At 45.8% G+C, this 25,620-nt stretch overlaps 1 protein-coding gene across 3 annotated transcripts; it reads left to right on the forward strand.

Moving 5' to 3' along the window:
- Window positions 1-13,634: 13,634 nt before the first annotated feature.
- Window positions 13,635-25,369, forward strand: LRRC55 (leucine rich repeat containing 55). Of its 3 annotated transcripts, XR_001894770.3 has the most exons (4): window positions 13,635-13,960; window positions 14,833-16,368; window positions 20,910-24,217; window positions 24,975-25,369. XR_001894770.3 is itself a non-coding variant. In XM_017948386.3 (3 exons), exons 2-3 carry the CDS (start codon window positions 15,579-15,581, stop codon window positions 21,143-21,145), a joined length of 1,026 nt encoding a protein of 341 aa, XP_017803875.2. In that variant the 5' UTR covers window positions 13,635-13,960; window positions 14,833-15,578; the 3' UTR covers window positions 21,146-25,369. The 3 variants fall into 3 exon arrangements, 2 of the variants coding, with proteins under 2 accessions (XP_017803875.2, XP_031509432.1); XM_017948386.3 differs by having other exon boundaries at window positions 20,910-25,369; XM_031653572.1 differs by lacking the exon at window positions 13,635-13,960 and adding an exon at window positions 13,981-14,360 and having other exon boundaries at window positions 20,910-25,369.
- Window positions 25,370-25,620: the final 251 nt, after the last annotated feature.

Raw genomic sequence — 25,620 nt, forward strand, 5'->3', positions numbered from 1 at the left:
AAGTTCTTCCTCTGCCATTTACAAGCTGTGTGACCTTGGGAAAGTTTCTTAATGTTTTTGCTTTTGAATTTCCTCATGTATAAAAGATGGAGTTGTCATACTTAGGTTTAAGACTATTGCACATGCCTGTAATTCTAGCACTTTGGGAGGCAGAAGTGGGCAGATCACTTGAGGTCAGGAGTTTGAGACCAGCCTGGCCAACATGGGGAAACCCCATCTCTACTAAAAATACACAAATTAACCAGGCGTGGTGGTGCATGCCTGTGATCCCAGCTACTCAGGAGGCTGAGGAAGGAGATTCGCTTGAACCTGGGAGGCGGAGGTTGCGTTGAGCTGAGATGGCACCACTGCACTCCAGCCTGGGCAACAGAGCAAGACTCCATCTCAAAAAAAGAAAAGACTATTGCAGATTTTAAAAGATGGCACAGGTACAACACTGAACACAGCGTTTCATGAGTGACAGTCATAAGCTTTTCTACCATCTAACTGTGTTACTTTTGGCAAACTACCTAATTTATCTCGGCCTCGGTTGTTTTGTGATTCTTTTAAAGCGGAAAAAAAAAGCACCTCCCTTCCTAGGTCTGCTATAAGAACAACATAAAATAATTGACATAAAGCACTTAACCTCTTGCCTGTCACAGGGAAGGTGCCCAACACCTGTTAGCTCTGCATTAACGTTCCCAGGTCAGACAGCCAGAAAAGAAGGGCTGCAGTTTCAAACAGGGTCTTCTGGTTCCAACCCAGCAGCACCTGAGCAAGGATGATAATGGTAAGGAAAAGAAATAAGCAATAGTGGCCTCACAAACACAGGCAGGAATAAATCACTCCCATGTGGCAGCTTTTCTGTGCCTGACCAAAGAGATAGGTGTTGCACCTTTATCCATGTGGACAGATAAGAAAGAGCAAAGGGCATAGGTCACAGAGGTGAGTATGACCTCACTGCAGTGCCAGGATATTTCCAGGCAATTGACAAGACTTATTGACAATCATCCAATAAATAGGATAAATAGTTCTTACTTCCCAAGTGCCTGGGAAGAGAGCTTGCAGCTCTTTCCAATTCCTGCCTCTTATCTCTTCCTCCTCGGACACTGCAGATCTCCATCTCTGGATAATCTGGGCTCCTTCCCACTCTCCTCTGTCCAGAATTCTAAGGATGCCTGGGAGAAGGCATCTGCCCTGAATGAATGGGTCAGAGGCATGATTCCAAGCGACTGGCTGGTAATTGGAAGAGCTCAGTGGTCTGGCTGGGGAGATGAGAGCCTGCTAAGCACATCTGGACAGCATCAGAATCACAAATTGAAGAGAGCTGGGAAGGACTCAGCCCCAGCTGACATTCACAAAGGAAGGAAAATGTAGGGAGCCAGACAGAAAGGAGTGATGCTCTTCAAAGTCAACGGGTTTACAATGAACACCATCTCACAGGTGAAAGAGGGAGCACAGAACAGGCACACTCAGCTAACACACAGCTTTCTCAGGGAGGTCGTCCTCCACCAAATGAGAATAGCCCTGCTTTTTCATTTTTTAATGTTTATTAATTTTTTAATCAACAAATAAAAATTACATATACTGGCCAGGTATAGTGGTTCCTGCCTATAATCCCAGCACTATGGGAGGCCAATGCAGGAGGATCACTTGAGGCTAGGAGTTCAAGACCAGCCCAGACAACATAGTGAGATCCCACCACTACAAAAGAAAAAATATTTAAGGAAAAAAATTGTATATATTTATGGTGTACACTGTGAAGTTTTGACATATGTATACATTGTGAAATGATGAAATCAAGCTAATTAACATATCCATCATGCCACATCCTTAGATTTTTATGGTGAGAACATTTAAGATCAATCTCTTAGCAATTTTGAAGTACATGCTATTGTCGCCATGCTAAACAATAGACATCCAGAATTTATTCATCCTGTCTAGCTGAAACATTGTATCCTTTGACCAACATCTCCATACCTCTCCTACATACTTCCCAGGCCCTGGTAACCATTATTCTCCTCTTTGCTTCTATGAGTTCGATTTGTTCAGATTCCACATATAAGTAAGATCATGCAATATATTTCTTTCTATGCCTGGCTTATTTCACTTAGCAAAATGTCCTCCAGGTTCATCCAGGTTGTCACAAATGACAAGACCACCTCCTTTTTAAAGACTGAATAGTATTCTATTGTGTACACGTGCCACATTTTCTTTATCTGCTGTGTTAGTCTGTTTTCACACTGCTGATAAAGACATATCCAAAACTGGGAACAAAAAGAGGTTTAACTGGACTTACAGTTCCACATGGCTAGAGAGGCCTCAGAATCATCGCAGGAGGTGAAAGGCACTTCTTACATAGCGGCGGCAAGAAAAAATGAGGAGGAAGCAAAAGTGGAAACCCCTGATAAACCCATCAGATCTCGTGAGACTTTTCACTGTCATGAGAATAGCATGGGAAAGACCGGCCCCCACGATTCAATTACACCCCCCACCCTGCCCCGCCGGGTCCCTCCCACAACACGTGGGAATTCTGGATGATACAATTCAAGTTGAGATTTTGGTGGTGACACAGCCAAACCATATCATTCCGCCCCTGGCCCCTCTGAATCTCATGTCCTCACATTTCAAAACCAATCATTCCTTCCCAACAGTCCTGCAAAGTCTTAACTTATTTCAGCACTAACCCAAAAGTCCACAGTCCAAAGTCTCATCTGAGATAAGGCAAGTCCCTTCCACCTATGAGCCTGCAAAATCAAAAGTAAGCTAGTTACTTTCTAGATACAATGGGGGTAGAGGTATTAAGTAAATGCTGCTGTTCCAAATGGGAGAAATTGGCCAAAGCAAAGGGGTTATAGGGCCCATGCAAGTCAGAAATCTAGCAGGGCAGTCAAATTTTAAAGCTCAAAATGATCTTCTTTGACTCCAGGTATCACATACAGGTCACACTGATGCAAGAGGTGGGTTCCCATGGTCTTGGGCAGCTCCACCCCTGTGGCTTTGCAGGATACAGCCTTCCTCCTTGCTGCTTTCACAGGCTGACATTGAGTGTCTGCGGCTTTTCTAGGAGCATGGTGCAAGCTGCTGGTGCATCTACCATTCTGGGGTCTGGAGGACAGTGGCCCTCTTCCCACAACTACACTAGGCAGTACCCCAGTAGGGACTTTGTGCAGGGGCTCCAACCCCACATTTCCCTTCTGCACTGCCAAGCAGAGGTTCTCCATGAGGGCCCCACCCCTGCAGCAAACTTTTGCCTGGGCATCTAGACATTTCCATACATCTTCTGAAATCTAGGCAGAGGTTCCCAAACCTCAATTCTTGACTTCTGTGCACCTACAGGCTCAACACTACATGAAAGGTGCCAAGGCTTGCCACCCTCTGAAACCACAGCCCAAGCTCTACATTGGCCCCTTTCAGCCATGGCTGGAGTGGTTGGGACACAGGGCACCAAGTCCCTAGGCTGCACAGCACAGGGACCCTGGGCCCAGCCCATGAAGCCACTTTTTCCTCCTGGGCCTCCAGACCTGTGATGAGAGGGGGATGCCATGAAGGTCTCTGACATGGCCTGGAGACGTTTTCCCCATGGTCTTTGGGATCAACATTAGGCTCCCTCGCATTGGGAGTTATACTTGATGTAAATGACGAGTTGATGGGTGCTGACAAGTTGATGGGTGCAGCACACCAACATGGCACATGTATATATATGTAACAAATCTGCACATTGTGCACATGTACCCTAGAACTTAAAGTATAATAAAAAAAAAATTAGGCTCCTTGCTACTCATGCAAATTTCTGCATCTGGCTTGAATTTCTCAAAAAATGGGTTTTTCTTTTCTATTGCATCATCAGGTTACAAATTTTCTGAACATTTACTCTCTGTTTCCCTTTTCAAATCGAATACTTTTAACAGCGCCCAAGTCACCTTTTGAATGTTTTGCTGCTTAGAAATTTCTTCCACAGGTGGATCACTTGAGGTCAGGAGTTCGAGACCAGCCTGACCAACATGGTGAAACCCTATCTCCACTAAAAATACAAAAATTAGCTAGGCATGGTAGTGCACATACGGTGGTAATACCAGCTACTTGGGAGGCTAAGGCAGGAGAATCACTTGAGCCCAGGAGGCGGAGGTTGCAGTGAGCCAAGATTGCACCACTGCACTCCACCTCAGGCAACAGAGCAAGACTCATCTCAAAAAAAAAAAAAAAAAAGGAAAAGAAATTTCTTCTGCCAGATACCCTAAATCATCTCTCTCAAGTTCAAAGTTCCACAAATCTCTAGGGCAGGGGCAAAATGTCACCAATCTCTTGCTAAAACATAAGAAGAGTCACCTTTGCTCCAGTTCCCAACAAGTTCCTCATTTCCATCTGAGACCACCTCAACCCGGACCTTATTGTTCATAACACTATCAGCATTTTTGTCAAAGCCATTCAACAAGTTTCTAGGAGATTACAAACTTTCCCACATTTTCCTGTCTTCTTCTGAGACCTCCAAACTGCTCCAATCTCTGCCTGTTACCCAGTTTCAAAGTTGCTTCCACATTTTCAGGTATTTTATCAGCTACACTCCACTCTACTGGTACCAGTTTACTGTATTAGTCTGTTTTCTTGCTGCTGATAAAGACATACCTGAAACTGGGAACAAAAAGAGGTTTAATTGGACTTACACATCCACATGGCTGGGGAGGCCTCAGAATCACGGTGGAAGGCAAAAGGCACTTCTTACATCTGCTTGTCCATCAATTGACACTTAGGTTAATTTCATATATTGGCTACTATGAATAATGCTGCAATAAACATGGGAATGCAGGTAAGTCTTTTACAGGTTGGCTTTCATTTTCTTTAGGGTAGGTCTGCTTTTTACCTCCCTGTACCATTCTGTCTTCTTCTTTTGAAATACTTTTTATCTCTTTCTATTTTTCAATGATTTAAGATTCGTCTCCTCTGCTTCACCCCTCCCTGAGCACGGATCTTTTCTGTTTTGTCAGCTGCTGTATCTCCAGGGCTTAGCAAGGTGCCTGATACATAGGAGGGGCTCAATAAATATTTGATGATCACTTATGAAAAGATCTCTCTTTCTGACATTTGCTCAGGTAGGACTACAGTGAGGTTCGTGACCAGCTGCCCCCACAGCCCCTCTTCAGATGTGACTAGAGTCAGCTTTCAAATTCATCAAGTCCTAGTTCCACCTCTTATTTGCTGTGAAGTCTCAGGCAAATTATGTAACCTCTGTCCCTGTACCCTGATTTGGCTTTCTCCATATCATTTATCATCACCTGTCATATATTTGTTTTTGTTGTACTTATCATCTATTCCCTCTGACCAAAAACTGAGCACCAAGAGAGTAGGGACTTTTTGTTCACTGCTAACAGAAGGCATAGTTAAATATTTAACAACCAAGCATCATGGACACTGACCATTCAGAGTGGATGTCTGCCTCATAAGCTGTGCAGGGATGTATGCTGTACAGATAGATCCAACCTGGGCCTGATATATAGTAGGCGTTGAATAAATATGTGTTAAATAGGTGGATGAATTTCAGTCAGTCACCCTCTCTGTACCCTCTTTATATTATAGCTACTCAGCATATATTGTTTCGTGTGCACTCACACTCCCATGGTGGTTTTCTTCTGGTCAGCTGAGGAAGAGTCCCCCTGTGGCCCCATTCTCTCTCCTACTATAGTAAAATTGATCTCTCTCAATAGGACCTCAAAGCAACAGCATCTGCTACCTCTGCCTCTTATCACTGAGTGTTAATTTTGATCTTTTAGTTCATCCCTTTATATCTACTTCTATTTTATCTAGCAACCCCCCAGAAGCCTCTCTTTCCATTATCAAGAGTGATCAACAGTAGTGTCTCTAGATAGACATTTAACCAGCCTGCCTCAGCCAGAGAGATTTTATGGGCTTTCAGCCAAGAGAACCCATCAGTAGGTACTGCGGACCTGATGCTCAAGAATGGACTCATTCATGCAGCAAATATTTGTGAAGTTTCTGTGGTTATTATGTGCTAGACACTAGAGAAAAAGATTCAAACAAAATACCTGTACCTGCCCACAAGATGCTGATAGCCTAGCCACGGAAACAGACAGGTAAACAGACAATTACCTTGAGAATTCCTGACAGAAGCAAGAGAAGAGGGGCAGGGAGTTCCAGTTCCTAACAAATTTTATTTTGTTCTCCCATTAACTTTTCAGGAAAACACACTAAATAAGCACTTGGCAACTCAGGTTGTATATTGGTGGGGACAATTCTAAGCCTTATAGCTGCCTTAGGCTTGCAGGACAGTGGCAGTGACTCCAGGAAAGATTTAGCCAAGAGAGTACTGGGTGACGAGGAGGAGCTACCCTCCACTCCCCTTCTTTTCCCATCTGGCCTTGCCTCCACTCTAGGTTGTTCTCCCTGCCAGGGAGGTGGCCACAGGACTGGAGCCACCTTCCATTTCACATTATATATGAATGCATGTTGTCTGGCAACAGATAATCATTAGATTTTAATGTTTATGCTTCCAAGGTAACCACATCCCCCCTTCTACAAACACACACACGCACACATACTGTGCACGCATGCACATACCCTTGTATGCACACACTCGTGCACACACATGCATGCATGCACACACTCACACCTCCGTGGTGGTCAGGAATCATGCAGATGTTGAATCATGTCAACATTTAATTACAAAGGGATGACGTGGAGGATCTTTAAGGCAGGAGCATGAAGAACACATCATAAAAACTCAAAAACTGGACCAGGGATGCAGAAACCAAGGAGCAGAAAGAACATGTGAACTGGTAACAAGTAAAAGGATAGGCAGCTGCAGTTGTTATCTAAACACTAAGTGCTATTATTTGAGTTGTAGTTCCATATTCACCTCCAACTCCCTCCCAAAATAATAACAAAATAATAATCGTAGTTATGGTTTGTTGAGAGTTGACAGATACTACGCTACACATTTTACATGAGTCATTTCATTAATAACCATGAGTCAGGTATTATTATTAATTACACCAAAGCCTTTACTCCTAATACTATGTTACATAGCCTCCTACCATATAATATTGCCTCCAGGTTGAATTAAGAGATTTTAGTGTCAGGAATGGAAGTCATCCAAGTCATTTTCTTTTTTCTTTCTTTTTCTTTTTAGAGCCAGGAACTCACTCTGTTGCCCAGGCTGAAGTGCAGTGGCTAAGTCATAGCTCACTGAAGCCTCAGTCTCCTGGGTTCAAGTCATCCTCCTGCCTCAGCCTCCTGAGCAGAGGAGCCCACAGGCACATGCCGCCATGCCAGACTGTTGTGTTTTTTTTATTATTTTTTATAGAGATAGAGTCTCGTTATGTTATCCAGGCTGGTTTCAAACTCCTGGCTTCAAGCAATCCTCCCACATTGGTCTCCCAAAGTGCTAGGATTACAGGTGTGAGGCACTGCACCCAGCCCCACTTCATTTTCATACAATGATACTACTCATAATTGTTACAGTAATGGCCAATTCCTTGAGATTCTATAAAGGAACAAGGACTATTTCAGGTTCTACATGGATTGCCTCTTTGAAATCTCTCCATGGCCCCGTGAGGTGCATCCTAAAATCATGCCCATTTTAGATATGAGGAAATTGAGCACAGTGAGGTTAAGTCATTAGCCTAAGGGCACACAGCCAGTGAGTGGTAAAGTATTAGTTAATTGTTGCTCTGCTTTATCCCATTAACATGATTGTGCATGCTTTCCAGGCAATAATATTACCCATCAGGATGCCATGATTAACACTGTTCTATTTGGTGTTTCTTTTCATTATAAGATGCTTGCTTAGCACCCTCTGTTGAAGGCTGGACATTCACATTACTTCCATCTTTTTCTTTATCATAAATGTTCCTTCTATGAATATTTTTAAATGAACTAATTTCTTACTAATTGCCGAGTCAAAGGAATAAGTAATTTCCTAAGTGGGCCTGAGCCAATTCCCAGTGCCCCCCAGAAAGGTACATGTATCTGGTGCCCCCAAACCCAGCACATAGAGTTTTACGGGTAGATTTATTGTTACTAGTTTAACGTATTATCACTAAATGGTTTTTATTTTTATGTCTTTAATTTTTAGCCAGACCATGCATCTTCCCACATGACATTTATGTTACTTTTCTACTGCTGCCTCACAAAGGACCACAAATTTAGTGGCTTAAAACAATCCCCATTGATTAGCTCATAGCTCTGGGGGTCAGAAGTCCTGGTACAGCATAGCTGGGTTTGATACTCAGGGAATCACAAGCCTGTAATCAAGGTACTGGCTGGCCTGCTGCATTCTTACCTGGAGCTTGGGCTTCGTCGTCATCTGAACGTGTTCAAGTTGTTGGCAGAATTCAGCTCCTTGTGGGTGTAGAATTGAGGTTCCCGTTTTCTTGCTGGCTGTTGGCAGCGATCAATCATAGCAACTGGAGTCCGCTCTCAAGTTCTTTCCACATGTTCCCCTCTATTCTCAGAGCTAGCAATGGAGAATATCCCTGGAGTCAAACACCCTTTCAGGAAGGGCTGGGAACTTTTAAAGCCTCAGCTGATTAGGTAAGGCCCACCTGGATAGCCTGCCTTTCGATTAACATGAACTAACCTAATCATAGGAGTTTTATCCCGTTGTATTCACAGATTCTACCTGAACTCAACCAGGAAGTGGTCAGCTTGAGGGCTCTACTGGTTTCCTATTGCGGCTGTAGCAAATCACCACAAATGTAGCGGCTTACAGCCACGCCCACTGATTAACTCATTGTTCTGGAGGCCAGAAGCCTAAAAGGGGTCACCAGAGCTGAATTCCTTCTGGAGGTTCTAGGATAGAATCTGGTTTTTTTTGTTTTATCTAGCTTCTAGAGGCTGCCTGCCTTCCTTGATTAAAGGTTCCTTCCTCCATCTCCAAAGCTAGCAGTGTAACACCTTCAACCTCTTCTTCCCTCCTTACCTCTCCTTCGCGGACTCTCCTACCTCCCTCCTTCCTTTCTAAGGATCCCTGTGATTACATCGGACCCACCTGCATAATCCAGGATAATCTTCCCATCTCAAGTCCCTTAAGATGACATGTTCCTGGGTTTTGAGGATTAGAAAGTGGACATTTTGGGGGCCCATTATTCTATCTAGCACAAGGGCCATCTTAGAATCTTACCTACCACAATGTTATATTTTCTGTATCTGTATCGGAGTAATTCGTGTATTACAGCAATTTGTAAGAACTGTATTTGTAGCAATTCTTAATGTATTCTCCATGTATTATGTCAAATGATTTTCCTGTTGTTTATTTTTCCATTGACTGTCTTTCCTTTCTCTCTGATTTTGTTTTATCCTTTTTTGCTCAGCAAGACCCCATTGTCTTTTAATGTCATATGTTTGAAAAATGACATGGTACATTTCCTCCACACACAGAAAGATATCTTCTCTCCACAGCTAAGATAAATGTGCTTTTCTGCTCTCTTCCTGATTCGTATTTTTTTTTATGGCTTGTTTCTTTCTTTGGACCATTTGGATTTTTTTCACAGCAGAAAAATGAAGTATGGAGCTAATGTCTCAAGACCATTTCTTGCTTTGAGGTTGATTCCAACATTGTTGTAGTTTCCCATTTTTCATATTCTATATTCTGATAGTGAGAACCACTTCCAGAAACTATAGTCTCTTCTATGGTCATTTTTCAAAGAACAAATGGTTTTTAACTTTTATTTTAAGTTCAGGGCTACAGTGCAAGTTTGTTACATAGGTAAATTTGTGTCATGGGGGTTTGTTGTACAGATTATTTTATCACCCAGGTATTAAACCTAGTACCCATTAGTTATTTTTCCTGATCCTCTCCCTCCTCCCCACCTCCACCCTCCTATAGACTCCAGTGCGTGTTGTTTCCCTCTATGTGTCCACGTGTTCTCATCACTTAGCTCCCACTTATAAGTGGGAACATGCAGTATTTGGTTTTCTGTTCCTGCACTGGTTTGCTAAGCATAATGGCCTCCAGCTCCATCCACGTCCCTGCAAAGGACATGATCTTACTCTTTTTTTGTGACTTCATAGTATTCCATAGTAAATAGGTACCACATTTTCTTTATCCAGTCTATCACTGATGGGCATTTAGGTTGATTTTATGTCTTTGCTATTGTGAATAGAAAGCACAAATATTTAGTGAGGTCATCAAGTGATTTTTAGTTTGCAAAACTTTTTAAAATCTTTTAGTTAGATGAGTCCATTATCATTACTTGGAAGCATTTTCCATGGTCATCATCATCACCATCATCTCACTAACATGATCTGTGCATTCTTGCCAGTTTTTCTCCCAAATGGTTTTCATTACCAGTTCACCAGATTCTGATTCAGATACTTTAAGCTACGATAATGAAGAAAGCAGAATCATCTTTGTTATTTTTACACATTCCCAGCCACTAGAGAGATTACCTTTTTCCATTTCTTCCTCTATCTTCATTCTATTAAGGTTTCATAATTTTCCTTGAATGAATTTCTTATGTGGTAGATTAAATTAATTCTCATGTATTTAAAGATTTCCTGCCATTGTTACAACTAATTTAGCGTGTATTTGGGAAATCATAGTAATGAAAATTATTTTTCAGCTCATTTCATTTGTACAACTTTTTGATTGATGTCTGTGTATTTTCCCAGTAGAATAAATCCTTGACAATCATGAATTGAACAACCACAGTTTCAATAACTTGCAAGAGACCCCAAAAGTCCATGACACATAATCATTTATCATTTTGCTGGGGTTCAAAATAGAATCACTCCTACTGCAAGAATGCTGTGCAGGTAAAAGTCATTTTGCAAAGGGAAACAGCCAGCCACCCAGTATGGGTGTCTCAACATGAATTCATTGAATGAATTCACTGAATTTATTATCTACATATCTAGTAACTCTCATAAAGTGATACACATTTCTTTGTGTAAAAAAAAAAATAAAATGACTTCTATGGAAGCTAACTGCTATTACTAAAGATACTTAAGCAAGGAATAGTCTATAATAAATTTTAGCTTCATATTTCCCAAACCATGCTCATCAAAAACTATTCCCAATATTAACAGTTCTGACAAAAAGAAGGAAGAGGAGGTAAAAGAGGTGAGAATAGGAGAGGAAGGGGAGAGGGAAAGGCAGTAGGGGAAGGAGAGCAGAAGATAAAAGAAAATTACAGATCCCAAGTAAGTTTAGGAAATGCTGGATATTATATATTCCTCATTCCCCAATGCTGTCACTTGCAGACTGGCCCTAACCATTTACACATTAAAGCCTCTGAGAAATCTTACAATAAATAAACTAGTTTCATTTTATTTAACTCAGTGTTTCTCAAACTTATTTAAGAACCTCATGGCACACAGTGTACCTTGGGACACCAATTTGGGATTCACAGAATCCCATAATGATTCATCAAATGATTAAAAGTATAAAGTCATATAAAATATTTCTGTCTCATTGAACCTCACTTCTACAGAAGATATATGCAATGATAATGTTCTTGAATTACGGGTTTCTGAAGGTTTTGCAACTCATTTGCACAAGAATACATTCAAACCATCTGCAAATGTAATATTCTCCTTTCTTAACTTTTTACTTTCTGAGCAATTTGTTTTTCTTTCTCCATAACTGTTTCAGAGATTTTATACTCTGCTATTTGTTTGTTTTACTTTGTTTTATCTGTTCATTTGACAGAGCCATTTGTACTGCTCACTGTATAGTGTTCTAAGTGCTTTATTTATAATGGCTCATATATCTAACAACCCTGTGACTTAGGCGTCATTATCCCTACTTCATAGGTCAGAAACTGAAGTTTCAAACAGTGATGAGGCATTCTTACCTAGATCCTGTTTTCTAAGGAACACAGTCACTAATATTTTCCTTTAGTTATATTATTAATTCTAATTTTAAATATAAACTTCGTATCACGTAAAGGAAGAAAATCTTCAGAAGCTACCTTTAGTCAACACTAAATTTTGAATTATGCTGGATAGCTTTTTTAGCCTCCATTCAGATAATTATGTTTTCTACCATTTTTCAGTTAATGTTAATAACATAGGACGCTAGCTTTGCTTTCCGGAGGCCAACAGTCCTCAGTTAGAATGGATTACTTGTTTCATTGTGTTGTGTTTTCTGGGTTAAGATTAATATTTTACTTCTAAACTCATAAATGAGATGGAACAAACATTTCCTTTTTTAAGCAGGGAGAGAAATCTCATTTACCTTAGTCAACTCAATATATAAATATTTATGGAGTGGCTGCCATGTTACTCTGTGCCAGAGACTGTAGAACATGAAAGATTCAAAATGAACATCTGAGAGAACACAGAAGGGAGCTGATTTTCTACAAGCATATAGGAAAAAGAATCATGTTAGAGAAGACAACGGCCATGATTTTAAGAACTTTATAAACGATCAGAATCTGTATAACTTCACACTCGTTGTTTCCTATTACTCCATTTTGGTTCCTCCAAAGACCTAAGCTGTTACTTAAACGCGAGAGGCCCCAGGTCAACGGAATGAAGCAGCTCCATGAGGGAGGAGTCTATGTTCATCTTGTTACCCACCGTCTGGCCAAGTACCCAGCATACAGTGAATGCTCAATAAATATTTATTAAGCAAAGAAATAAGCCAGCTCTTTGAGCAAACCAACTGGTCAAGACAATTTTTAAAATGCAGGACAGCTAGAGACTTGTTCAATGGGTCAACAAGAAAACAGATATTGCGCAAATTTCATCCTCATCTGAAGTCACTCCAAGGAAGCTTGGAAGGATGAGAACAAGACAACAGACAGAATCCCCTGGGCCTGGAGAAAGAAGAAAGGATCACAAGCTTCCTTTCCCCTTGACAGATCCAAGTGTCTGTAGAGCCCCAGGTGCCCCCACCTGGCCAAGAAGTTGGCCCTTTGGATCCCAAAAGTTCTCATATCCCAAGCCAAGGGGAAATCGGTCCACTCCAGCCAAGCCTCCTAGCCCCAGAAAGCCCATGGGGTCAGGACTTAGGGAAAATCAGGGAACATATAAAAGGTGTCTCCTGCAATAATGGTCCCTAACAAGCCCTGAGCCAATCACCTGGTACCTGGAGCCCAAAATACATTCCAACCCAGGTAAGTAGATATTATATGGTGACTACAAAGATATATCCCATCAAGTGAGCAAACTTGTCATATTCACATCTCCTTTTTGTTTCCATTCCTATTCATGTTTTCAATGCCCCCATTCTTCACTTCTCCCATCCCCCATTAAGTCCCTTTCTCCATTCATTGCAAGCCCTCTTAGTTTTTTCTTCTGGATCTGATGCCCTTAAGCTGTCCCTCCTCTGTCTCAGATTCCAGGTCCACACCTTGCCCCTACTACAACATCTCCCACTGGGCCCTGCCTGCTCCTCTTTCTCTGCCCCTGTCCAGTTGCCCACCCTTGTCTCCCCTTCTTCCCCTCGCTCTATCCCCAGGATTCTGTGGGCAGCTGTGAATTCTGCCCGGTGCTTCCTTCCCTCCTCTCTCTTCGTGGTGGGGTCCACAGCCAGTTCTCCTGTTGCTCAGAAATGTGGAGGCAGTTGCTAAGAGACAGTGAAACGTCAGTACCTGGCCCTCGAGGAAAAAAGGGGAGTGAAAAAGGGAGAGAAGAGGGGGAGGGATGGAGGGAGGGAGACAGAGAGGGTGGGAAGGGGGAAGGGAGGGGGAAGACCTGGCTCTGCCGGAAGCCTTATACCCCAGCAGCCTGGGCACCAGCTGAGTTTCAGAAAGAAGCATTCAGATTCTGTGAACTTTCTTCTGAGCATCCTTTCTCTGTGATTTTCCTTTTGGGTGAAAGAAGGGGCAGGGGGACCGCAGGACGGGAAATCACAGAAGATGCTGGCCTGGGATCCAGGAGACAAGGAGGAGAGGCTGGGGGAGGGGAAGAGCCGGGGAGGCAATCTGTTCCGAAGCAAGCAAGGAGCGAGCGGGGATTCCAGGAGGAGGGAGGGAGACCCGCGTCTGCCGCAGATTGATGGCTGTGTCCTTGGAACGGAGTGAGTAGGCTCCTGGGGCCTGTGGGAGTGCAGAGGGAGACCTGGGGCTCAGAAAAAATGAGTCTGCATGAAGGGGAGCTGGGGTGATTTCCCAGTGGGCGGGATTGAGGCTTGAAGCGGTAGGAAAATAGGCACCGCCAGGCCTAGGGTGAGGGGAGGACCGAGGACAGCAGGTGGGCAAGGGAGAAGCGAGAGGGCGCGGGGCGCGAGGGCTGAGGCTCTGGGCGTGGCATCACTCTCGGTCCCTCTGCTGCGGGCGGCGAGCAGGAGAGTGCAGTGTGTGGAAAGGGATGCTGGGATGAGGGGTGTGGGCTGGCAGGCGAAAGACGCTGGAGGTCGAATGGGGAGGGGTCTGCAGGATCGCCTGTGCAGAAGGAAGCTGGAGCGAAAACCGTGAGGCGTGAGCATGGGGCAGGGCAAAACATGGGGGAGTCACAGAATGGTGTGTGAGTGAGTGTGTGTGTGTGTGAGAGAGAGAGAGAGAAGCGCTTAGAGTGTTTGAAAGGAGTGTGCAAACCCCCAGAGTGTGGATGCCTGTTTTTCTTAGGGAGTTGTTCAAGGGTGGAGTGTTTGGTACTGATGGGGATGGGGTGATGAGAAGAAGAAAATGCATCTTACCCAAGACGGGAACCGAGAGGAGGATGGCTGCAGGTTGGGTCAGGGAGGGCTCGTGGGTTACAGCAACGTGAGCCTGGGGTCTGAAGGTACCATGGCCCACACCTGAGAGATGGTAAGCAGGGAACTTTGTGGTTGGGGGAAGCAAAGAAGGGAGGAAAGAAAGAGACAGAGATAAGACAAGGGTCCTAGGTGAAGGGACAAGGGGGTGTCGAGGGCACAGGATTTCTCTGCCTGAGTGTTTTTCTTGTTGACAGAGGGAATTCGGCCTCCACCTGCTGAATACAGAGCTGTGCTGAGGAAGGCGCTGGCTTGGAGAAGTTGCCAGAGCTCTGCCAGCTGACCCTCAGCCTGCACCTTCAGGACTCATGGCTTCTTCTGGCCCCGGAGGCCCAGACAGTGGGCATCACCTGGGGTCCTCCTCTCTTTGGAAAAATAAGAGGCTCCCTGAGGATTCCAGCAGCCACTGAGGCTGAGGACTCTCAGACTTTTAGGAGACCCATGGAGACTCACTTCCTCCCGGGTCCTCTTCCCAAAACACCCACCCTGGGACCCCCTTGGACTCAAGCCCACCAGGCCACCAGGACAAATGGCCACTGAGACCTTCAACACTGGAGACCCAGGTGCAACCCTGGCTTCCTAATCAGTCCCAGACGTGGGACAGGACTTAAGTTTTCTCAGAAGAAGTGCCAAGGATCTTTAAAGGGCACCTTTGATCTCCTTCAGCCCCTCCCTCCCAGACACAGCACCAGGAGGAAACATCCAGCAGGCATGGGTGAGAGAGACACAAAAGATCTGCAGGAACTTTTCCAGGACCTGCTGGCAGCTGACCCAGCCCCATCCTTGTCCCCTCCCTTTCTCAGGTTTTGATCATCATTCCAGACCCTGGGAGACCTCAACTAGGTGTCTCGCCCCCTAGGCTCCGGAAGGGGACCTCCCGTGGATCTCAGGAAGCCCTCTGGTGCTCAGAGGCTCCTGGGAAAGTCTCTAGCCATGATACCACATGCTCAGAAGCTCCACCTTCACAGACTCTGGCCCCAGATGTAGCTGCCTTCCTGTGTCACAGACTCTCGATTCCATGGACACAGTCCTCATGGGCTCCCTCCAGCACTGCTGTTGCCAGCTGCCTAAGATGGGTGACACTTGGGCCCAGCTTCCCTGGCCCGGGCCACCCCAACCGGCAATGCTGCTGGTCTCCCTCCTCTTGGCAGCCGGGTTGATGCACTCGGACGCTGGCACCAGCTGCCCAGTCCTTTGCACATGCCATAACCAGGTGGTGGATTGCAGCAGCCAGCGGCTATTCTCCGTGCCCCCAGACCTGCCAATGGACACCCAAAACCTCAGCCTGGCCCACAACCGCATCACAGCGGTGCCGCCTGGCTACCTCACATGCTACATGGAGCTCCGGGTGCTGGATTTGCGCAACAACTCCTTAATGGAACTGCCCCGGGGCCTCTTCCTCCATGCCAAGCGCTTGGCACACTTGGATCTGAGCTACAACAACTTCAGCCACGTGCCAGCCGACATGTTCCAGGAGGCCCATGGGCTGGTCCACATCGACCTGAGCCACAACCCCTGGCTGCGGAGGGTGCACCCCCAGGCCTTCCAGGGCCTCGTGCAGCTCCGAGACCTGGACCTCAGCTATGGGGGCCTGGCCTCCCTCAGCCTGGAGGCTCTTGAGGGCCTACCAGGGCTGGTGACCTTGCAGATCGGCGGCAATCCCTGGGTGTGTGGCTGCACCATGGAGCCCCTTCTGAAGTGGCTGCGAAACCGGATCCAGCGCTGTACAGCAGGTAATGGAGGGGTAGGATGGGGCAGCCAACAGGGAGAGGGCTTGCCTCAATGGAAGCAAAGGCTCCAAAGAAAAGGGAGGGACTTCGAGCCGGAAAGCACCTACTGCATTTTCTAATGTGGGCTTGCCTCTTTGTACACCAGCTCTGCCAACAGGTTGTTTGTAGAATCCTTCCAATGCATGCAATGCCCATTCATTCATGAAATAGATGTCCCTCACCACTGTGGTGCTCATGAGCTAATGAGGCAGACAGATAGCAGACAAGTGAGAATAGCACATCGTTGGTGGTTCTTCTTGAGCTTTCACCATGACCTAAGATCTTGGCCTCCATTATCTCATGAGACCCCCATTTTGATTATACCCATTTTCCAGGTGAAGAAGCTGAGATTTAGAACAATAAAAAGGCTTGACAGGAATCACGCACTTAGAAAGTGGCACGGCCATGAAAAAAAAAAAAATTAAAAAACTAGAAAGTGGCAGGACCATGAATAAAACCTAGATTTATTTGACTTCTAAGCCCTGTTCTAGTCTACCACACTGCTTTTTTAGCATTCCAAGTGTTGGAAACTCTCGTATAAATAGTAATGGCTAACACAATCTCAACAGAGCCACCACAGCTTAAGTTGTGTGACAGCCAACATGTTCCAGGAGGAACTTGAACCTTAGTACTTGCTATTTACCAGGCCCTTTCTTAAGCAGCTTTACCTATCTCTTCCTATCCCCAGAATAACACTAATGAGGTTGCCGCCCTACAGAGGAGGAAGCTGAGGTTCCTCCTCTGTAGGAGGAGGCACAGAGAGGTTCAGTAGCTTGTTGGAAGTTACACAGCTGCTAAGCGTTGAAGCCAGGGTTTGAGTCCTGGCAATCTCCCTGACTAGATCCTGACAAGTCAGGTTCTGACCTGCCAGAAGAGTCAGAACCTGAGTCCTGGACTGGCCAAAGGGCTGCAGTAGAGTTCCAGGACCTCATGCAACTCCATGACCTGGACCTCAGCTACGAGAACCTGGCCTTCCTCAAACTCAAGGCCCTGAGCAGTGTAAACTTTGGGCACAAGGTAGGGAGCTGAGAGGAAGAGTGAGATGCAGCAACTCAACCAGCGAATCCCAACTGGAGGGTAGACTGGGGCCTGAAGGAGCCCGAATCACACAGGTTTGATGGGCGTCCCAACCCAGAGGCATCTGAGCCTGACCCAGAGGCAGGTAATGTTGAGCTGTGGCCCTAGCCACCAGCTCTCCTGTGTGACAATACCAAGGCTTGGCACAAGCACTTAGAAGTAGTAGCTGAAGGCCCTACCCCAGGGGCTTTCCCAGAACGTGAGCTCAGCACATGTTGAGAAGAAGCAATGCTGAATGCGGTAAAAGGGAGAGGAGGACTGAGTGGGGAGCCCAAGACCAAAATAGTTTGGGGAGGGCTGTGGGTCACGATTCCAGTGTTTCCACAGAACTGTAGGAGGAAATTCTCTGGCACCAAAATAGCTGGGGACTGGGATGGGGCGATGGTGGAGGGCAGGAGGGGGAGGCTGCCTGGAGCAATCTCCTCACTTGCTGAACCTCGGCAGAGGCCGCGCCTCCCCTCTCTCTCCTGTGCACTAATAACAGAAAGGGCACCCGAAGCACTAAGCTTCCATCACACCCGGGGACTCCTTTTCTGTGATCTCTGAGGTCCCTGCTGCTCTGCAGAAGCTCAGACTCCCAGCAAGCAGGAGAGGGGTCCAAGATTTCATCAGTGTAGGCTCACACATATGTCAGTACAGGTGAGGAACCTGAGCTCCAGAGGGGGACAGGGGCTGTCCACAGGCCCATGATGAGGAAGCAAGCAGGCCCAGCTGGAAAGCCAGGTTCCCTGTTCCTCCACAGAACACACTTTACACCAGGTCACATGCACCAGGGTGCTTCTCCTTAAGGACAAAACCTTGCCAGTGGAGGCAGAACTAGGGATGCTCTTCTCCTTAGGTCCTTTTCAGCTGCTTCCTCCCTTCTTCTTCATGGAACTCCACTGTTACCCATGGTTTTTGGAAAAACTGAACAAAGAGGGCCATAATAAGCAAGCCCCTGGGATACAGTATGACTTTAAGACTGGTGCCTTGACATACCAGGGGGTTTTGTCAGCCTCCATGTTCCCATCCTGCATCCTGTGTGGTCCCACCAACGGCTGTCAGGGGCTCCTCTGGCTGGTCCATATGAGTGTTGCCACATTCCCCATCTCACTGTCTCACCACTACCCACTTCACCTACATAACAGACTTTAGAGTTCAGCATCTTCGGGTTTCCAGAGGAGAGCTCATGCGAGTCAACCCCAGACAGGATCCTGGCCTGGGCAGCACACGGATCCTGTGTTCACAGCCTACAGGGATTACTCAACCTGGGATTTGGGGAAGGTTGTGTTCTCCTTCCAAACCTGACTCCCCATTTCCAAGGATATTGCTGCTGATTCAATTCTTAAAAGGATCAATCCAAATCCATCATTTGATTCCTTGCCCTCAAAAACTGCAGAATGAATACGTAGCATTTATACAACACGTAATTTAGAAAATGTCTTCATATTGACTCTCAGAAAATTTAGATTGGATTATCCTCTTTTTTTTTTTGAGACCGAGTCTCACTCTGTCACCCAGGCTGAAGTGCAGTGGTGCGATCTCAGCTCACTGCAACCTCCACCTCCCAGGTTCAAGCAATTCTCCTGCCTCAGCCTCCCAAGTAGCTGGGACTACAGGTGTGCACCACCACACCCAGCTAATTTTTGTATTTTTAGTAGAGACGGGGTTTCACCACGTTGGCCAGGATGGTCTGAATCTCTTGACCTCGTGATCCATCCGCCTTGGTCTCCCAAAATGCTGGGATTACAGGCGTGAGCCACTGTGCCTGGCCAGATTATCCCCTTTTTATAGAGGCCCCTTATTATAGAGGCAGAGCATGAGAGCCAGAAAGACCAAAAAAAAAAAGAAGAAGAAGACTTACCCAAGGTAAGAGCTTGATTAATATTTATCCACTAAACAAAGGAATGATTGGCTGCTCAAAAGCTGGTGCCTAATGCTGCATGGCAAGAGTGTCACCTGCACACTACCTTTACTTCCCAGGCAGAGTGAGATAAGACCATTGACAGCCATCATGCACTCATAAAAGCAACCCCAGAAGGATGAGATGAGACATCAATGCTGAAGATAACAATAACCCCACCAGAAAAAGCAGCCCCTCCTACAGAAGGCCGAGTGCAGAATATGACCCCCAATGACCTGTCTAGGGAAAACAACCAATACAATAATTCATATAATTGAAATATATTTTATATATATTATATATATTACAATAATATGTAACATATAATTCATATATGTTAACTCACTGAATCCTCACTACAACCCTAAAAAGTAGGTACTGTTATTATCCTCATTTGACAGATGAAGAAGTCAAGACACAGAGAGATTAAATAACTTACCCGTAATCATGCAACTAGCAAGGGGTGAAGAGGGGATTTGAAACTAGGCCAATAGCTCCGGAACCCATACTCTTAACCTATACTCTGTGTATCCAGAAAAGCCACATAAGTAGTGGAAAGGCCCAATGATTTGGAGTTGGACAGAGTCTTATATTCACGTTGTAAAGATTCATCAAGCACTTACTATGGACAGGACACTGTTCTGATGCTAAAGATACCATGGGAGTGGCTTATATTGAAAGGGGAGAAGACAGAAAATAAACCAATAAACTTTCAGGCAGTGATCAACACTACATAGAAAAACAGAGAAGAGCAGGTAAGATAGGGAGCCCAGGGGGAGGTGAAGTGGGGTGCTATTTTATTCAGAGTCTTAAGGAAAGGCCTCACTAATAATGTGGCATTGAGTCAAGTCCCAAAGGAAGTAGGGAGCTGAGCTGTGCAGAGATCGAGGAGAGAAGCTCCCTCCCAAAGGGACAAATGCAAAAGCATCCCTTCCCTGCCTCAAGAGGGGATACTCTGGGGTTATGGAAGGATGACCAGGAGGTGTGTGTGGCTGGAGCAGAGTAAATAAGGAACAGAGTGGAAGAGATGGGAAGGAGTCCCTGGAGCCCATGGGGAGCACCTTGGTTTTTGCTCCATTCAAAGACAGGAATCCAGGGAAGGGTTTAAGTAGAGAAGGCATGGCAGGATATCAGGTTTGAAAGAACCACCCAGCTGACTGTATTAAAATGGTTTGTCAGCTTCTGGTGAGGTCCCAGGCTGTAGGCTGAGGACAGACACCTTCTGACGCCCAGAAACCAGTTGGGAGGTTGTTGTAAGAGATGATGGTGTCCCCAGATCTACCACTGGTCATAGCCAGATGACTTTCAGCAAATTGCTAAACTTTTAAACAGTACTTTCCACATCTATAGAAATAGGCATAAAAATCCTTGCCTTGAGTGTTGTTGAGGGAACAAAAGGAGATAAGTAGAATTCTTGGCACATGGAAGAACCTCAATGAATGTAATGAATGTCTTTCTTACTTTTTCCAGTGAGCGGTTGTTGGGGGGCTCTCCAATCCCCTCTCCCTCCCCGGGTACCTCACCCTCCCTGACTTCTGTGTTACAGATTCTCAGCTGGCTGAGTGCCGGGGCCCCCCTGAAGTCGAGGGCGCCCCGCTCTTCTCACTTACTGAGGAGAGCTTCAAGGCCTGCCACCTGACCCTGACCCTGGACGATTACCTATTCATTGCATTCGTGGGCTTCGTGGTCTCCATCGCCTCTGTGGCCACCAACTTCCTCCTGGGCATCACCGCCAACTGCTGCCACCGCTGGAGTAAGGCCAGTGAAGAGGAAGAGATCTGACATGCCTGCCTCTCATCCCTCCATGCTGCTGACCGCCACAGCCACTGGCCACCAGACGCCCTCCCTGACTGCCCACTCTGGTTCCATGGTGACCTGGCTGCCTCAGTCATGGTTCAAGCAAGGGGGAGACACTCACTTTGTATGAGCATCTGCTTTGGGCCAGGCGGTGCCCTAGGAACTGGGAACGTCGGATGAATTGACTCAGTCCTTGCCCTCAAGGCACTTCCCTCTGGTCAAGGAGAGAGATCCAAAACTATTCCCTTTAAGACTATATGTCAGGACTCTGAGCACGCCATTATGGAGGCCCAGAGGAGGAGCCATCATCTGTGTCTAGCAATGTCCATGAGAATTATAAGATTAGTGTGATTTGTGAACTGGGTCATCAGGAAATATCTACTTCGTCAGGTAGGCAAAGAAGGGTGTCTGCAAATGGCAGAGGCCAGAATATGCATAGTGCGCTGTGTTGAGGAGAATGAACAGTTCCTGGTCACTTACTTGTATAGAGGGGGTGTGGCACAGAACTCAAACCTACCCCCCACCTCCTGACACTAAAACTGTCAGCTCTCAGCAATGCCAGCCACTGCCTCCAGGGAGTAAAAACACCTCCATACCAGCCCCTGGCCTCCTTCCACCAGCAGCTACCAGGTGAGACCACCTCCCAGTGACTGCCCCCATATGACCAATTGTCACCAGTTGGTGAGGTCCCAGGCAGCAGGCTGAGGATGGACACTGTCAATGCCCTTTCACCTGCCTCTCACTCAAGCTTGGCTTCAGAAGAGAGAGGCAGGAGGCCCAGCAACTGGGGGAGCAAGAGTCCTGGCACCTTGGGACCCTAATCGTGTGACTGTTCTTGCCACAGTGCTCATGCCACAGGGTCTCACCAGGAAAGTGCACGGTGGGCCACAGACCCGTAACCTGGCAGCACCCAGAGCTAAAAGGGGACAAAGGCAGCACAGTTACGACCATATGAGGCTTTGCGTTTTCTTCTAAGCAACTTACCCACGTTAAGCATAAGGGTGAGAGAGCTGTTAAATACTAAGCCCTTGGCAGTGTCAGGCACTGTGAAAAGCTCTCTCCACAAACCATTCCCTTTAACACACACACAAATCTTTTGAGGTGAACGCTGTTGTTCCCATTTTACGGATGAGGCAATTAAGGCTCAGAGAGGTTGAAGTCATATGCCACTATGAGCACGATAAAGTCCGTGCTCTTTCTACTGCCCCATCTAAGTTTTGGAACATCACCACTTCCTCTAGAGTTATATAAATTCAAATTCAACTAGAGCTGACAAAGTTCCTCATAAGGTCCAGGCACTCCTCCGGGCACTTTTATATCTATTGACTCACTTCTTTCAATTGTCACAGCAACACTGCCTGGTGGTTTTTTATTATCCCCATTTGACCGATGAATTAATCTTAGAGAGTTGAGTGACTTACCCAAGGTTGTCTGGATAAGCCCTAGGAGGAAAGTGGTAGGCAGCTCCATTCAGGGAAACTGCATCTAATCAGTCAGTCAAAAATCAAGTAACTTTACGAGCAAAGCACAATTATCATCGTTGTCTTCCTCGTCAGTTTCATCAGTGTCATCATTATCTGCCCTCTATTTGTTCAGCACTGGATAGTTCATGAGTATTTTTGCATCATTCTCCTTGGCTTTTCACAACCCTGTGCAGGAGGTAAATCAAACATTGGTAATCCTGTTTTACAGATGGAGAAAAAAAGTCTCAAGGTTGGGTATGACTTGTCTATGTGACAAGGTTGGGACTCAACCCGAACACGGTTCTCTTTCCAGTGCTTTCCCAAGTGCTTGGGGAAGAGAATGCCTCAGAGGGCTGGGTAGTGGGGCCCTGGAATTCAGCATCCCTGAATGTGCTAGTGGATCAGCTAAATAGAAGGTAGTCAAACCCATCTGCTGTACAGATTGAACTATGCTCACGGTAGGGCAAATTGCAGGCTCTGAAACAGAAACTACACAGGTAACATCTGAATAGGAGACTCCTGCTTCACAATGTGTAGATAAAACATCAGCAGGGGTGACCATGGTGGCAGTCATGTGAAAAGTAAGATCTTCGGGAATCAAGAGAGGAAGTTGTGTTAACCACTCCTACTCAAGCCCTGCTGTGTGTGTTGCAAGAGATAATAAGAGAGCAAGAAAGCTACAGGTGAGAAGCCCTGCAGTTTAGGAGAAGAACATGAAGGCACAGTCCAACATGCTGAGAAGTCTGGCCAGGAGGAGAATTAAAACAGGGGCTTTCCACCTACCTTGTCCCAAGCTCCAGCAGTATTCCACCATCCTATCCTCCTGGAAAGCCTGAAAGGAATGAAGGAGGCTAATATATCATCTTCCAGGAAGGTATCCCTCACTCGTGCTTCCCTGAGCTAGTCAAGCGAAAGAGTCTTCAGAAACTGCTAGACCTGAAGTACTTGAACCCGTGTCCCCTGAATCTTGCTTACAACATCTGGGACAAATCCCTGGCCCTGTGACATCCGAAGCAGAACTGTGCCCTGCTCTCTCCTTCTGTGATGACCAAGGATGGTGAACTCGAGCTGTTCTCTACAAGCCAGGCCGGCAACCTAAATACTTGGAGAGGAACTTTTAGAAACTTGAATCCTGACAAAACAGAAAAGTTTCCCACAGAGGGATACCATAATACTATAATAACCTCCTAGGAACTATTGTTTGCCAAAATATAGTTAATATATTTTAAGACACATGCTTTTTTGCATAGGACTAGAACCAGAAAAGACACCAAATGCCCCCTTGACATCAATGTCCTTTCTAGTGGGACAATTTGGTCTCCATCAAAGCCAAACCCTTCTGAGCAGGACACATGGCTTTTAAAGGAGAGATGTTTCTCCTGCTGCTAGAGGTTCCTCAGTTTATTAGAGCACAATGAGGAAAGTATCCAACCTCCCTACTGCCAAGGAATTCCCTGCTTCTCCCCGACTGCCATCATCTTGTCCAAGCTATCAGAAGCAAGCTTCCAGAGATAATCTAGCAATCCTGATTGGAATTGCTCCCACATCCCTGGTGACCACAGGCTTCGTTCAGATTGTCCAAACTGGTTAACGTGTATGTAATGGGGTATCTCTGCATCTGCATGTCTGTCTGTGAGGTTCCTTGTATGTTGGCTGTCTGCTGACGTGGGACAGATCTCTCTGGAATTTGGGTTCAGTTCTCTGACATACTGCACTCAGCCATAGGCTGAGTGGCTAAATATGCATAAGTAAACATGCCTAAATAGGCATATTTAGGTTGGTGCAAAAGTAATTGCGGTTTTTGCCATTAAAAGTGATAGCAAAAACCGCAATTACTTTTGCACCAAACTAATATTACATTGTTTGATAGATTAAGATGGAATCCCACCAGGTTTAGGGCAGGACTGGATACTCAAAAAATAAAGAAGGAGAAAAATCTGTGGCAGAGGCATCCCAATGAGAACCTGACTTCTCCCTGCTTCCCTCTGCTCTCTCCTGCCCCTCAGAGACTTGCCCTCATTGCAGAAGCTTCCTCCATGCTGGGCCAGAGGATGTCAACGTTCAGCTTGGTCAAGATTTGGGCCAAGAAAATTCCTTTTTAGAAGAGCCCTCATATCTCAATCATACCACTTTGGGCCAGTTATCTCTGGTCACTCTTAGACAAACCCTCATCTCTCTTTCTCCATTCCTAGAGGAATTCCCAGGGAACTTTGCAGAAATAGGTCTCCGGAGTTGCTATAGAGGTTCATGGCTCCTTTCAAGGAGGGACATGTATGAAATTTGAACAGATCAAGAGAGGTGTTTGTCTTCAACCATGGGGGAAGACCTGCAGCTTCCATTTTCCCCTACAGGTGTCTGTGCTGACATCCTTTCCAGCAGTAGAAGAGTAAAAAGATACATCTTGATCCATTCCTCAAAAGGACATCTTCCTAAAGCCAGAGAAAATTGTCTGCTCTTCCCCACCCCAGGAAGAGGCAAAAGGGAAGTGAGGGCGTCACAAGGTCCTTTGTAAATCACTATTGTGTTTGTCACAGCACTGGGCGGAGAGCTGGATCCACAGAGCTCTCAGTTTTTCTAAGCACTGTCCTGTAATGTGCTAATGTCTGGGGGTGGGAGGGCTGGGGAGGGGTGGGGTTAGAGGGAAGATGTCAATCTTTGTATGGAGATGATTTTATAACCATGCACTTTTGTAACTGTGAAGAATTTTTCATAAATGTACATTAATAATAAAGAGTGTATAGTTTAACAAATTTTCCTAAGAGCTGTGAAGAGGGAGAGGGAGAGGGAGGGAGGTAGAGAAAGAAAGAGAGAAAGGAACTAGGCGGAACGAAGAGAATGTGTGCCAAAATATACACACAAAAGGTCTATGGGAGGGAGTGGATGGGAATAATTAGGAGATGTGCCAGCCATGGAGGGGCATGTGTGGGAGCTGAAGGAACATCACAGAAGTATATTTCTACCAGGCAAAAAAAGAATACGCGTGTGTCTGTATGCACA

The sequence above is a fragment of the Papio anubis genome, chromosome 12, assembly GCF_008728515.1.
Source record: "Papio anubis isolate 15944 chromosome 12, Panubis1.0, whole genome shotgun sequence".
In the NCBI taxonomy this organism is placed as follows: domain Eukaryota; kingdom Metazoa; phylum Chordata; class Mammalia; order Primates; family Cercopithecidae; genus Papio; species Papio anubis.